The sequence below is a fragment of the Hemicordylus capensis genome, chromosome 4 (assembly GCF_027244095.1).
Source record: "Hemicordylus capensis ecotype Gifberg chromosome 4, rHemCap1.1.pri, whole genome shotgun sequence".
Lineage (NCBI taxonomy): Eukaryota > Metazoa > Chordata > Lepidosauria > Squamata > Cordylidae > Hemicordylus > Hemicordylus capensis.
The window spans coordinates 258,985,191-259,001,795 of record NC_069660.1 but is presented as its reverse complement, the minus strand read 5'-3'; the positions used below and the strand labels follow the sequence as shown (position 1 = coordinate 259,001,795).

Genomic DNA, 16,605 nt, shown 5'->3' with positions numbered 1-16,605 from the left:
CTGCTTCCATCTGTGGCTTTCTCAGCTTATAGTTACAGGTAAAAATATTCAGTAAGTTACAAATATACTTCAAAAAGCATCCCAGATGAAGATGGGGCTTTAAAAAAATGTGGTTACCCAGATGTAAGGAACAGGTATGTAGGAAAATACAAAAGCACAATTAAAACTTACAATCTTTTGCAATGCCCTGGCTGGATAGGCATAGCTTCGTGTTTCTTAGCTTAATTACATTGCAGATAAACAATAATAGACCAGCATCAGGATATACAAAGTGCACACAAAAGAAACAGAAAGTCTAATGCAAAATCTGACTAAACAACTTTCCCTAAACTAAACTTCCTGAAGCCAAAGTCCTGGCTTTCTTTGTCTTGAACTCACCAAATCCTAGATGAGAATTCATGCTGCCTTTTCTCCTGGCTTCCTAGGACCTTCAGAAAGGACATTCTCCTGCAGCCAGTTCTCATGACCACATCTCCTATTCCCTGCACTCCCAGCCTGCTTCTTCTAACAAAGAACTCTTCTCTTTCTCGCAACAGCTCTCTAGGTCCCACCCACCTGATGTACTGATTGGCTGAACTCTGGAGTTCATCAGCCTGTCAGTCAGGACAGGGTTCACTTCTGGTTAATTCTTTAGGGGAGAGGTGGCTGATCACTACACCTTTATTTCTGCCTGCCTGGATGAGAAAAGGTAATGTTATATCTGTGAGAAACAATCAGCCAACTGGATGGCTTTTGAAGCCATCCAAGGAGCGATTGGCTGTTTTTCTAGAACCCGAAGATGAAGGGATGGAACAGGAACTCTCCCAGATACCAATAGCTATTTCAAAATATGTCTGTGAGCTTCTTCAGTGCATTTTTCTGTAGCTTGCCAGTGTGCATGTTAGCATTGCCGTGTATTTCCTCCACATGTTTTTTGCATTGCTACTGTGTATGGGTTTGAAAGTTGCTGCAGGTTTTTCTGCTATTTTGTTGTAATCATGAGATTTTCATAAATACTGTGTGCATACAACTTTGTAGTGTTTCCAGTTATTTTATAACACGTTATGTGATTTTGCAGCTCTTATTAAATAATTTCATATCATCACACATACAGCAGTCTTTGTATATCATTTTGTGCCTTATATTGTTGGGTGCCAAGAGATGTTTTGTTCATTCTTTGTTAACAGTGGCATAACTGGTTTCTGTAGTGATAAACACAAAACTGTGTCATCTAAAGTAGAGTCATACCTTTGGACTGTATCCATTTCAAAACTGCCTTGAATGAGCAGGGAAATGCACTTCCATTTGTGCAAGGCACCCCTCTCATTTTCATCAATTTTCCCCCCCAAATCCATCTTAGTCCCCACCCCCACAACCTCCATGTAAGGTTCCACCTCCTCCTGTAAAGAGGGCTCCAGATGACTTCAGAATTATGGCCACTGGGGGAGCATTATTCCACCATCCTTTCTGTTCATTTCACAGGCTGCCCCAGGGAACTGCTGCCTCTGAGTCTCCAAGAGAGTCACAGAGCTTCTTCTCTTGGCAGCTCTCCTCCTGGACTGGCCTTTCATCACTGGCCAGCTCTGGTTTATATAATCCTTGGCAGGTGGGGCAAGTCTCGTGAGAACTTTTAGATTGTGAGCCCTTTGGGGACAGGGATCCATCTTATTTATTTATTATTTCTCTGTGTAAACCGCCCTGAGCCATTTTTGGAAGGGCGGTATAGAAAGCAAACAAATTAATAATAAATAAACAAACAAATAAACAAACAAACTCAGGCCGATATCTCATGTGAGTTGCCCCTGATCCTGTGATGACTTGCCATTTTCAAGCAATGGTGCGCTGCTATCCTGTGGGGACCAGGTGGATGCGTCCTGGCTGGGGCAAGCAGCTGCCTCCAGGGCTGCATGGCCAGGAGGGACTGACACCAGCCAAACCAGGAGGGTAGGGTCCTGAGTGCCAGCCCGATCCCTCACAGCGGCCTATGGCTCATCAGGGTATCTCTAAGACTTCTAAAGCAAATGTTCAGGGGGCAGGGGGGCAGCAGGGGGGGCAGGAAATCCCTGCTGCGCAATGATAAATTTGCTCACAATCATCTGTGTATGATCCTTTAATAGTTAACTGGAACATCACAAAGTAGTGCACAAATTTTCTAATTTTCTGGAATGCTTTTTCATGCTGGATATTAAACAAAACAAAGCAGGAGTGGAGGGAGGGAATAGATAAACCTGGGTATTTTCCAGATTACACGTTGCCACATGTCCCATAAGTGCCCCTCCATATTGTCAGTGTTTTGACATCACGCTTACTGCACTGTCAGCAGGGTGCCGTCCATATTTCCAATGCCTTGATTGGAAATATGGGAGGAACACAGAAGGGGAGGGGAGTGCAGCTGAACAGATTTCTGAATCTTCACATGCACTTTTTACTGAAGAGGAAACCCATTGAACTAAATAATTTACTTCTATGCAATCCCACATGCTTATTGCAAGGCAAAGAGCAGGGAGAGAGAACAGTCACTTACTTAAAAGAAATCCTATTGAACTGAATCATGATTCATTTACTTCTGTGCAATCCCACAACCCTCACTGGAGGAGCACTCCCCTCCCCTCTGCCTCCTCCCCCCTATTTATGTATTTATTTCTCCAGAGGCATGCCAGTTCCTACCTTTCCCCTTTCATGGATTCCCACAGGATTCCTTCCCACCCACCCCCTACCCCCCGAATAAGCAGTTCCCTTGTTTTGTCACTCCAAAGGATCTCCTCATGCGCCCCACTCTTCCTCTTTTCTTTTCTTTTTTAATCCCCACCTCCACCCCTGTTATTGCTTGCCCAAAACTGGAATGAAGCAAGACAAAATTAGATTTTTGTTTTTGAATGGCACTTCCCCCTGCTGGAGGATTTATGCAAGGCAGCCAAGAAGTTACAAAAAAAAATTCACATCATTCCTCCCCGCAACTCCATTGGTCCAAATGGAGCAGGAGGAGGAGCAGATAAACACATTTCAAAGAGAATATGGACAGTCCTGTCTTGAAAACATGTTGTAATGGACAGAAAATATGAATGGGTACCAGCCTACAATGAAGCATTGAATTACGTTTTACTCTTGGTTTTAAAACGTTGCACTATTCCATCACACTTTGCAATGCTTTACCCATTGCAAATCTCATAGTCTGGAAAATGCCCTGAACACAACAGAAAAGCCCCAATGTCTGCAACTTAATGGGTTGCCCTAAGTTCATGATGAACCTATCAAATATCCACAACCAGCTGCATCAAGGATAAAATCAGCCTAGGCTTCATTATATTCAGATTACAGCTATGCAATTAGTAGCTATTTAATACTTCCTGGGACTTTTACACACAGCAGGCTTTACCGTAAGTTTACTGGGAGGCTTTACTGCAAACTCAAAGTTGTTCCAAAGAACCAACGCAAATAGTGGATTTATTTTTTTTTACCCTATAGTTCAATCAGGCTACACTCTAATGCACTGTGAAAACCCTGAATTGTGTGTGAGGTGCATCCTGATAACTCACAGGGACTTCAGAGTAAATCTGAAGTGTGAACTTCAGAGTAAATCCGATATGTGTAAACCCCTCCATTCTGGAGGAGATGTGAGTTAAAGGAGATGTGAGTTAAAGGAGATGTGAGTTACTTTAAAAGCCCCATGTGAAAAATGTCCTGTATAGCCAACTGGGGAACAACATGTAGAAGTGGACAAGATATTCTTGTCCTTGGTATTTGATTTATGAAATACCAAGCATCCAATATGTGCCTAGGATCACCTGTAGAGTTTGGGAATCACTGATATGCCACATTGGTAATTTTTATCAAGATGCTTCACTGACATGGCAACAATCAACTTCTTATCTGGTATAGTGGAGTATGAAAGTTGTCTGTAAATATTCAAGAGACTAATGAAGCACACACTTGTCATGATTATGATGTTGCAACAATGTAACACAATAAATACTTCAAAATTGGTTTCTATGCCTTAAATGTTGTGCTTTTACTACTATTTTTATCTTACTTTAATAAGGAAACTACAAATATTACAAAATATAAATAATGATCAATTTGAATTTTACCTACATTTGATAACCTGTGGATAAAACAAAATGTTTCTTTCTCCAGTATGAACAACTGGTTTTGTCTGACCATTAGGCAGAAGGCCAACATATATCCCTCTGTTTTGTATGGATTCTAGGCTTACAGACCCACTTTCCAAATTCTTCTCCACTTTAAAATGGCAGTCCATGTCTCCTGTGCCCTGTGAAGAAGTAGCATATTAACATGAGTGTATCACACCTCAAAGAATATTTTCAGATGTTAAAAAATTAAAGATACTTTTCATTTGTATACACCTATTCCACAGTCGAGCCATGGAGATCCAGATGTGAAAGTAAGGATGCACCATTTGCATGGATGCACCATCTGCATCTGCACCAGCTAAACACATATTTAGCTGGTGCGGATGCAGATGGTGCATCCTTATCTCCATTATGATGCTCATCTAGGCGCCATCGAATTAGCTGGATGTTGCTATGCTGAGCTAATTGCAGGAGACTAAAGTAGAATATCTATCTCACTTTATTTGTATTTTGCTGACCAGTCAGATATGGCAAATGGCACCTCTAGCAACCACTGGAAGGGGGAACTGCCCGGAATGCCACGGTCCTTAGAACATCCCATTTAAAATGATTGGGCTGCAGGACCCTGGAAGAGTTGGCAGGAGTCTGACTGCAAGCCAGCTCCTGGGGTTACTAGGGAACAATCACTTGGAAGAGAGAAGCAAAGGGGTTATAAAAGCAAATAGGGGAACACTAAGAGAAGGGTGTGTGTGTGTGCACGCACGCACACACGCTCCTTCCAAAGTGAAGGTCAAGCAATGTGTAGCTTTTTGCCTGCTGCCACCCAGTCAAAGATAGAGGAGGAGGAGGAGGAGGAGGCAGCTGCAGCAATTGGGGGCAGCCAACAGACATGTCCTATCTCCCAAAGAGTTTCATAATGACAGGAGGGACTCTCCAGACCATTCCAGCTATCCAAAAACTCCTGACAGAAGGCCAGTTTGTCAGATCTGACACAATGCACAACCCTAGGTAGCATGGTTTGTAGGCATGGCAGATTTGCCTCAGTCTCTGAGGCTATCCTCACTGCTCTGGCACCAGGGCAATCTAGGGCAGTGCTTTTATCTCACCGGTGGAGGAACATATCTCTAACACAGATCATAAGTGTTCTGAGTAAATGAATCATATTGCATGAGTCAGAGGAATTCTGATTCACTTAACAGTTAGGAAACATTTAACCTACTTCACAGCCAAATCTCGCTTTTCATGAAGGGCAGGAACTGTGAACATATCTGGTCTCTAATTGAAAAAAGATATACTGGTGCCGTTTTGAGAAAAGTGACACCTCTATTAGTCTTTTAAAAACTATTCATTACCTTGTATTTCATGGATGTGTTGAAGGTTTTACTCAGAATTACAAGAGCATTTCATCTGAACAAGAACCATATTTTCAAAAAGGTCTCCAGTGCAAAGAGAAATGTCTCTCAGTACATAACCTGTTGAACTCACATTATGAGGGAATCCACACTTTGGGAGAGCTGTACTGAAACTTTCTGGCTTTCAAAGAGTTACAAGTGTGAACAAAACTACACAACATGCCAACTGTTTCCTGTAAGATTCTACATGGACACAGGAAGATGCAGAGAAGTACATTCATTTGTTCAAGGCAAATGAAGCCTGAGATTATTAAAACAACTCTGCACAAAAGGAAAAATGTAGTTTGAGGCCCACCAGATGTTTCATGGCCATCTGATCCAGGTCCAGCTTATAGAGAGAGACTGAGCCAGATGTGAAGCCTAGACTGGAGATGCTCCAGATTTGGCATTCTTGAACTATTATAAAGTGTTGGCTTATACAGTATGTCCTCAGTTTAATGCAGGCAGTTTATATGGTTTGGGGCTGGGCTACCTGTCGGACCGCATTCACTCATATGAACCTGCCAGGGCTCTCTGCTCAATATCTCAGGCCCTGCTCATGGACAGAGATCCACGACGGACAGAGATCCAGTTGGCAGGAAGTAGAGACAGGGCCTTTTCGGTTGTTGCCCCTTGGCTTTGGAACACTCTCCCTGAAGAGCTTTGCCATGCTCCCTCCCTCAGTGTTTTAAAAAAACAACTAAAAACACATCTTTTTAAAAGAGACTTTTTAATGTTTCACCTTTTGTTTATAGCTGGTATGTTACTTAGGTTTTATAATTCTCAGTTGTTAGCTTTTAAAATAACTTTTAATTTGAAACTTTAAAAACAACTGTTCTGTAATTCTGATTGTGGTTTTAGCTTGGATTTTTAACTTGTTTAACTTCATTTGGTTAATTATATTAGTCTTATTTTACATTGAATCTATTTTTATAAATGTTGTGAGGCGCCCCAAGCAGTAGTGTACTGGATGGGCAGGGTATAAATATTTTAAATAAATAATAATAAATATTAAATTACAGTTGCCAGTGCTTCTGAGGGCTTCTGTGGTCCTGCACAATAGCACACATACTTAAACCAGCACACCCCACACTTTTGGAGTGGTACTTATATTGGAAATAATGTTAAACTGTGGAACATATGTGTCAATATGTAACTGCCCCAAAGGTTCTCCAAGTGGTTTGGAGTGGACCTTTAAAACACACATTTCACATAAAACCTATTTCAACCTCCCAATGGGCCAGTTAAAACAAACAGCAGCCCCAACTTAATTAAAGGACATACTGATGCAAGGTGTGATTATCCAGATTGCCTCTCTATTATGCTGCAAAACAGAGTTTTACAGTTCATGTGGGATGATTCGGATTGCCACCCCTTACACGTGATTAAAGGAAATATTGGCACATCCTTTAATACTGTCATAGTAGGCGTATTCTCGCAACAGCCCTAACATGCTCATGTGTATGGGCTGCTCTTTGTCTGAACCGGACCTTTAAGAAGCATTGTATCAGTTGCAAGAATGTATTAAGGCTATTCAGAGCTCTACACTGTCTTGTTTTGGAGAAGCCATGATTAAGAATCTGAGAACTTTGCCATCTTATTCACAGTGTAATACTAATGGCACAGCCGGGAACTAACTTGCTTAGGGAGCAACAGATTGCTGGTTCGAATCCCACTGGTATGTTTCCAAGACTATGGGAAACACCTATATCAGGCAGCAGCAATATAAGAAGATGCTGAAAGGCATCATCTCATTCTGCACAGGAGTTAGAAGTGGAAAACCCCTCCTGTATTCTACCAAAGGAAACCACATGGCTCTGTGGTCGCCAGCAGTCGACACCGACTCGATGGCACAACTTTACTTTACAGCAGTATAATGAGCATTTTTATTTATTTCAGCATTCTCATTACAACAAATGTACTGATATTTAGATACAATACATTGGACATATTATAGGAAAACAGGCCAGTTTCCATCAGCAATTAGCACTGACCTCAAGATGAGATTTAAAATTATTATGAATTAAACTATTTTAATATAATTTCATCGGGGGAGGGTTCATGAGATAGGCACAGAACGTATTATACAACAGACAGCAGCCTCCATATCAGAAACACTTTGTTTCATCCCTAGATCACACAGACTTGACCAGGTCACTGGGGAATTAAAATCCATGTACCATCAAGTTTCAGTCAGATTCTTTTATGTTTACAGTACATGCTTTAAATTGCTTTCTTCCAATGTCAAGTTACTTTCACAATTGCAGAGAAAGTATGTACAAGCATTGCTTACTGTTCCATTGCACTGGCCATCCTTGATCCTCAGAAACATTCTTGAGTTTTTTACACTTTCAAACATGCAAACCCCAGAGCTGACTTTATGTATTCTCCAGTAAGAGTCGTCAGATTGATTTCCTGCTCCACTGCAGCTCCCATCAGGCCTCAGGCAGAGAGACTGGCAGTAGCTGGTAGTGAGCAAAATTATGGCACTGTTGTGGAACACTCCCTGGAAATCAGCAAAGAGAAGCAATAACAACAACAACACATCAGATATAACTGTAGTCGAGAAGAAAGAAAAACAAGTCAAAATAATCGACATAGCAATACCAGGGGATAGCAGAACAGAAGAAAAAGAAATGGAAAATACAACAAAATACAAAGATCTACAAATTGAAATTGAAAGGCTGTGGCAGAAGAAGACCAAAATAATCCCAGTAGTAATTGGTGCCCTAGGTGAATTCCAAAACACCTTGAAGAGCACCTCAACACCATAGGGGCCACAGAAATCACCATCAGCCAATTACAAAAAGCAACTTTACTGGGAACAGCCTATATTGTGCAACAATATCTATAATAACAGCAACAACATTGATAATAAAATTCAGCCATCCCAGGTCCTTGGGAAGGACTCGATGTCTGGATAAAACAAACCAGTCAATAACACCTGTCTGATTGTATAAACAAGAAATAATAATATGATTTCATTTTTCTTTCTTTTTTGCCTCAGTGTGGTCCTGGACCTTGCAATCCCTCTAATCCACAACAAATCATAAAACAGCAATTCCTTATTTTTAAGCTGGCAAGTCATTCAAATATTCTAGAAATGGAAGACATTCTCTTGCTTCAGCTAGATGAATTGATATTTTCTAACGATATACACACAGGGGTATGAGGAGTCATTCCAATGTGAGTCTTGAAGCTCACAAACATCTCCAAATGTTCTTTGACATTAATATAGGTCATTCTGTATTTTGAAAACGTATATACACTGTATGTATGGCACAAAGAAAGTACAGTGGTCCACAGCATCAATATAAGCCAGGAAATAAAACTAGGGCAGGGGAAATCCAACCTCAGCCACAGATTCACACTCCTCAGCCTCAGTTTCTCACCTGTAAAATGAAATGACGACCATAGTGACTCCCTTGACAGACCAAATGAGAAAAGGATGCTAAAGTACTTTGTACATTGAAGGGGTTCTATCTGTATTTAATAAATGAAGAATACATTGCCAGCACTCATTTTAAAAGAATATTGTATTCAAACTGTACTGTTTCTGAGATAAAATGCTGTTGATGGTGCAAGAGAGAGTTGGAGTGTGTGTCTTATGCTTCTCCAGGGACAACCACTAGGTAGGAGAAGAGAAGAAAGCTGTCCCTGACGTCTGAGAGAGTGCATATGTGAGGGTGGGGGCAGCATGGAGGAAGGAAAGGAGGTCCAGTTGAGGTACTGATAACATGTTCTAAGATTGCTCGCTACACATGGAAAGGACTGAGAGCAAGAGCACACCTTACCTAATCCCATCCAGCTTGCCTGCCTTGCCTCCGCTGCTAGCCATTCACACAGAGACCTGCTAATTCCCTGCTAACTAGAGAAAGAGGAACCTTTCACAGTGGTCATTCTCTTCATAGCTAGCAGGGGGAGAGAAAGTGACCCCATTCAACAGCATACCTGCAGAGGCTGTGGCTGTGAGCCCTTTGAAGGACAAGGAACTATTTGATTCTTATTATTCTTTTTCTATGTAAACAGCTTTGAGAATTATTTGAAAAGTGATATTTTAAAAATTGTAGTAAGTACATAAGTAAGTAAGATCTAACTCTAGATGGAGCAATTTGAGCCTACGTACATTGACTCATATGTGCATAGGTGTCTATGCCTAGGTCCGGCAGCAGCAAAATTGAGGAGCTGTTGATCCAGCAAAGTCTATCTCAAAATGGAGGTGCTCTATAGTGGCCAGGAGATCCACACCTTCCTGGATAGCAGGCCGGCCCCAATACAGAGGTGGCATGATACCCCTATACAAAGGCTGGCCTCCCACTCCTCACAAGTAAACTGAAATGGTGGCCCTGAGCAACCAAGTGAGCATTTGGCTTCTGGCACTGGAGTTCAGCACTGGCATAGCAGCACCTACGCTATGGGGTACTGGGTGGGAACTAGGAGTAGGATAAGAGTCCCACTGAGCAGGGGCATACCATGGTTGTAGCAGGCCCAGAGATAAAATTTCTAAATGGGCCCTTCGTGGTATATTTATATACGGCTTCCCAACAGTGGCAACAGCCACTACAGGAGTGCTGTTCTGGGGATGGATATGTCCAGGTGCTCTCTCCCTGCTAAATAAAGATAATCACCACAAATTTATTTACCCACTCCTCCTCCTGTCTCTGAAACCATGAAGGACCAGTGAAAGGAGGATCTGGGGTCCGAGACAGGATCTAGGGGAGGGAGAGAGTAAAAATGGCATGAGATCTCTGCTCAGATTTTCCCTTTTTTCTTAAATTAAAAGTGGATCTTTCTTATTTAAATGGGCCCTTTTGAATGGCAGCCTGAAGCTTAAGAGGTGGGTGGGGGGCACTGTTTAAAATGTGTGGGGTGCTTATGCTTAGTTTTTGAATTCGAACCAAGTTTATTGTTTACTCAGTTTATGGAGTGAGCATTATTGAGTAAGAGGAGAGCTGGTCCGCCTTGGTTGCATATGAATGGGTGACTACATGTGTGAGCACTGCAAGATATTCCCCTCAGGGGATGGAGCCGCTCTGGGAAGAACAGACGGTTCCAAGTTCCCTCCCTTGCATCTCCAAGATAGGGCTGAGAGAGATTCCTGCCTGTAACACTGGAGAAGCCACTGCCAGTCTGTGCAGACAATACTGAGCTAGAGGGACCAATAGTCTGATCTTGTGAGAGCTCCTTTGTTTAGCAAGGTGGAAACCCCTCCATCAGTGCATGTGCATAGCTCCCCTCCCCTCCACATGCTCCATTTAACCGTGTGTTTCTTGCTTGCACTCTTTCTTCTCCTCTGTGCTGCTTTCTCATCCTACCCTTAAACTGCATTGTGAACACTTGTGCACATCAAAAGGGGGCAATCTCCCAATGTGAAGTGGAGGTGGTTCTCTAAGCTTATTTGGGGGATTCAAGCAGGGAAGCTTCAGCTCTCACCCCGGTTGGTTCCTGCAACTTTGAGATTCCTGCCTGCAACCCTGGAGAAGCTGCTGCCAGTCTGTGACAATACCGAGCTAGATGGACCAAGGGTCTGACTCGGTATAAGGCAGTTTCCTATGTTCTTAATGTCATTATTACTGTCGTGAGGAGCTTTTGTAAGTCGCTTCAAGAGCCTCTTGAGCGTACAAAGTGGGATATACGTTTTCAAAGAACTAAATTGTAATGCAAGTTCCGTTGGAAATCATTTGGACTTCTGAGTAAGCATATTTAGGATTGGGCCAGGGTATTAATTTGTTTGCCAGAGCACTGAGTCCTTCCATTTCACAGCTCCATGATACATTTGCTCCCCATGGCAACCAACTAGCTACAAATTTAGAATAGCTCTGCCTGATTCCCAATTCCTATGTTATACAACAAGACACCTGTTCTGACTGAAAGAGGTCAGGTAGGATCCCGCGCCTCTTTGCACCCAACGTTCCGCATCTCTCCCACCTCCCGCGAACCTGAGGCTCAGCCCACACACACTGCCATTCTCTCACCTTTCAGGGTCTCAGCAGTGGCTCTTTCCCACTCAAGCTGCTCTCTTTACCAGAGGGGAAAACACAAAGTTTGAAGCAGTCCTAAGTATGACATCTAGGAATTTCTAAGTGTTCGCACATTTCCTTACCTGCCTTATGTGACTGAAGCAGTCCTAAGTATGACATCTAATTGTTTCTAAGTGTTTGCACACTGCTTTTGTGTGCTTCGACAGAATGATATAGGACTGCAATGAACAACAAAGGCAATTTTTCACATAACGTGATTTCCCATGTTTGTGCAATTGCAGTCTTTAGCTCCACCTAGTGGGTGGAGATCTCTCTTTCAACGCTTGGGACATGTTCAGTTTTTGCAGGAACTTAAGGGCACACCGCCACCTGATTGTCTCTCTCCTCTAATCTTACCTTAACGTGAATGACAAACTCCTTTGTTAGTCCTGCATAACCTGTGGCATCATCAACTACCTTGGAGTTGCCTTGGAGATTGAAAGTTACAGTTTGCCCTGGATTCCGGGCAGATTCCAGAATTGCAGAGCGATTTGGTTGAAGATGAACCTGCAGCTCACAGCGGATGTCACCACTGTCCTAATAAGGGCAAGATTGGACTAATCAGCCATTTAAACTACTTGGACATGGTGAAAAACGAGACAGATGTCAGGTCATGGCTTTATGCTTTTGCATTATTATTTACACCCTGCAGTGCCAGCAGCATATTGCTATTAACAGTGAAGATCAGCCTACTATGGAAATTTCTTTCTTTGGCTGCAGAATTGCAAGATGAGACTGTGGTGTTTGAGAATATTAAGCATCTGCACAATTTCTTTTGCATTAATTTTTTTAAAGTGGATTATTCTTAGCACTTTTAACACTTGTTAACCTTCAGTAGAACTCTGAATATTGCTGCAGGAAATCATTCTGAACTGATACATTTAAAATAATAAGTCATGTGCTGAAGAATAAACTAACAATAATTATAATAAATATAATAACAAACCTATAACATGGAGATGAATATTTGGGGTGGGATGATCGAGGGCACAGGATTTCCCCAAACTCATACAAATAAAAACAATTTTGATTTTCAATGAATAAATACTAAAAAAAAAAAGGATATTTAGTTTTATTCATAAATCTCCTAAGGCATTAAAACTACTTCACTGTATTCTTTCCTAATACATCCCTGTAGGGTAGACCTTTTGGTACTTTATCATCAAACAATACAAATCAGTAGAAGACATTGAAGTATGTACACTTTGGCTAGAAAATGGCACACACGGCTGATTCTCACAGCTTCTAGCAATCACAGATATAAGGTACAATCAACAGTTGGCCCATCTTCAGGTTTCTTACTTCTAGGCATCTACTAATGGCATTACCGTTTTGTCACTAATTCGCCCCAATGCTCAGTTTTGTTTTTGACACTGTGTCTATGAGGCTGTGATCACAGATATATAAATTCACATGTATGATAATTGCATATAGGCCTTAATAACGCAATATGACCTCCATTCAATCAGCAATCACATGGAAGATCTAAGGATGGAGCATGAACATCTGTGCCCCCTGTCCAAGGTTGCATCCTACAGTGGATACCAGTCCACAGACATCTCTTACTGGCTTCTGTATGGCCATGCAATTATCCCCAACTATGTTTCAGATGAAAGGAGGACAGGCTATGTGTGAATTAGGTGTGTATTATCTATTTGGTGCCCTAATTGCAGAATGCCTACCCTAGAGGAGTACACCTGGTGTTGGGCTTGAATTCATTTTGGCGCCAGGTAAAACACATTTATATTATTTCAAGGGTTTTAAAAAATGTGTTGTGTTCTATTGGATCATGTTTGATGCTGCTCAGTCTGTTTTCACTGTGACTTGTTTTATTGCAATTGTTTTATAAAGTTTTGTTTATTTTTTTGTTTATTTTGACACTGTTAACTGCCTTGGGAAGCTCTGCTTGAAAGGTAGGATACTTTCTATAAACAGATAAACATTTCATGCAGATATAACAGAAATAAACATATGCAGTGTGTGTGTGTGTGTGTGAGAGAGAGAGAGAGAGAGAGAGAGAGAGAGAGAGTGCATATGCCTCTGTTCAATGGTGTATATTTTGTAAAGCAGGGATCTTATTTTATTCCACCAAAGCTTTTGATACCATATTAAATTATGGTTACGATGATTTGTAAGTCCTTAGTCATTATATGGACATGAGGGGGAAATGAACACACTACAGGATATGGAATCAATATTTTAAAAGTGTCTATAAACTATGAGGATATACTTCAGTACATCTGGTATTCAAAAACTAGACTCCTCTCCACTTATTATGAAAAATAATCTAAATAGGAATACTAATAAGGAAAAAAAAGGTTTACACTGGAGGCTGAAAATTACAAGGCCAAGCCCTGCAACTAAAATCAGCTGGCAGTTCAATTCAGATTTAAGATTTGTAAGTTCTCTATCTCTGCTTGAAATTACCTGTACCCGATTGTGAGATTTAAAACCCCTTTATATTGTGTTTATGAAGATGAAACACATATTACTACAAGGAAACTAGCAAATATGATCTGTGGAATAATCCTACAGTATTACAGGCACCACTGTAATTTTATGAATAGTCCTGATAGCTAAAAAGCATGAGCATAATATTAACTAAATTGTAATGGCACTGATATCTAATATTTTTCAAATGCAGCACTACAGTCCAGAGCTTTGAAGCGTCTGTATAACCTTCAGGACAAAGAAAACCTGTCTATAGTAAAAAAGGCTTTCTAGGGAAACCCTAGGATTGTCATATCCATCCCAGCATGTAATTTTCCCTCTCCATGTCCTCATTACGTATTTATCATTATGGGGAAGATCCAGCCTGGCACCATCTGGGAGAGGAAGATTTTAACTCCTAGACTCTTCCACTGTTCCAATTCGGATTTCCACCTACCCACCCTGCAACTGCTATTTATCCTGCAATGGAAGAACTTCCTTCCTGGGGCAAATGGCAGCTGAGGGATGGGGGAGATCTACTGGAACTGTGGAGAGAGGATTAAAGTCCTCTTGCCTTCTGGTCTTGATCCAGTCTTGATTTTTGCTACTACTGTTTAGAAAGAAAAATCAAGCATGTAAGGGCATATGAGGGCCAATAATAAGAACTTAAAAACAGCCATGCTGGATCAGGCCCAAGGCCTATCCTGTTTCACACAGTGGTCCACCAGATGCCTTTGAGAAGCCCACAGGCAAGAGGTGCGGGCATGCCTTCTCTCTTGCTGTTGCCCCGCTTCAACTGGTATTTAGAGGCATCTTGCCTCCGAGACTGGAGGTGACCTATAGCCACCAGACTAGTATCCACTGATAGACCTGTCCTCCATGAATTTGTCTAAGCCTCTTTTAAAGCCATCCAAGTTAGTGGCCATCACCACATCCCATGGCAGGGAATTCCATAGATTAATATTTCTATAATATTTTGATTATACTGAGGGTATTTCTTTATCTGCAGTGATTGTTTGTGAAAATTGGAGGAATTAGGGTTCTGGGGGGTATTGCTATAAACCTGAAGAGCAAGGTAGACTACTTTATTTCTCTTATTTATGCCCCTCCTACTCCATTTTTTGCCTTTCTGTGTCTTTAGGAACTTAACCTTTAGATTCCTATAGGAGTAAGGTTTTGTTATTTGTGGTTTCCGCATTTGCACCTATAGGCAAGAACAGAACCCCTGCAAATAATGAGGGCCACCTATACCAGCTTCCGTACCGATGTACAGAGAGAGAAAAGCAGGGGTGTAGTGGAGGGGACACTGATTGATAGAGTGCCAGTACTTCTTGGCTTCTCTGGCTGTTGGGGTGGGCATGGCCACGGGGGTGCCTACACTTGGTGCAGGGAGCCCCTGCACATGAAGAGCACCTGCACTTCTGAGTTTGCAATTACATCACTGGAGAAAAGGAATTGACTGATGATGTGTTAACAACTTAATATTTAGCTTGGCCTTTATTATTTTAAAGCTTTAAACACAACTATTCACAATACAGAAAAAGCTTCAAAATGCTATCCACTAGAGCTGTGCATCACATTGAACCCATAATTGGATCCAAGGTGATACAAGGCAATGAAACACTTCTGATGAAAATTTATCCGATATCAGCAAATGATTCAATACAATGCTGGGTCAAATTGGGATGATATGGAAAATTATTGGATAGTGGGGGGCTTACCTTGGCAGCTACTCTAAAGAAATCGGCTGCCTTCTGGGCAGCCATTGTGATGCAATGCTGCCTTTCCTTACTTGCTCTTGTCCTAGAATGAGCCAGGAAAGGAAGCAACTTTATGCCATTGCATCCTTTTCCTGCCACATTAGTGTAACCTTGAAGCATGGCAATTTTCCTCACTAATACACGAGGAAAAGGATGCAAGATCTGATGTTGTTTCCTTTCCTGGTGCATTTTAGGGCATGACCAGGAAAGGACAGGTGGCATTTTGAAATGCTGTCACTGCCTCTGGCCAGAAAGCAGCTGATTTCTTCAGAGAAGCCAGCTCTTCATTAAAAGGTAAGCCCCACCCCTATCCCCACTCACCATCCCAATGCATGGAGCTGATACTGATTATCAGTTCAATACGATTCTAGACCAACAGTGTGTGTGCTTGATGCAAGAATGGCCTGAATCAATCCTGGGATTAGGCCGATAACTGCAGATCTTTGACATTGTTTTAAGACTCATTATAATTGTGACCTAACCAGGCAGATTAAAAACATTTTGGCAGTTTCATACCATTCCAGTGACAGAGCCGTGTGCGAGAGCAAGGGCAAGATGTGGCATTGGATGACATTTAAAGACATACGTGTTTCCCTTCTTGGTAGTCACATCAAACAGACCTAGTGATATCAGGAAAAGAAATGGATTAGTGCAAATGCTATGAAACAACTGGTTTTAAGAAGTAAACAAAGACACGCACACACACTTGAGAAAACAATAAACATGTTTTGGATGCTTTGTCGTCTCTTAACCCAAGACTGCATGAAGTTTATGCCTACTAAAAGATTTGGGGAAGCTTTTCCTCCTCATTGATTTAAAATGTCAAGCATGAAATAGTAAATCAATTATATAACAAGAAATGGCTTCCATTTTGTTTGCTTGTTTGCTTCCACAGTCAGTATTCAGAGATTATTACATAAAGGATGTTATCTCA

The 16,605-nt window shown here is 41.5% G+C and overlaps 1 protein-coding gene across 1 annotated transcript in view; it reads right to left on the bottom strand.

Moving 5' to 3' along the window:
* Positions 1-16,605, bottom strand: part of RP1 (RP1 axonemal microtubule associated) — a 339,664-nt gene that overhangs the window by 275,028 nt on the left and 48,031 nt on the right. Inside the window, exons 12-15 of the mRNA XM_053242771.1 lie at positions 16,188-16,291; positions 11,839-12,018; positions 7,755-7,967; positions 4,072-4,249 (exon numbers count right to left, since the gene is read on the bottom strand). Coding sequence (XP_053098746.1) covers positions 4,072-4,249; positions 7,755-7,967; positions 11,839-12,018; positions 16,188-16,291 — 675 coding nt within the window. The remainder of the gene's footprint in view (positions 1-4,071; positions 4,250-7,754; positions 7,968-11,838; positions 12,019-16,187; positions 16,292-16,605) is intronic.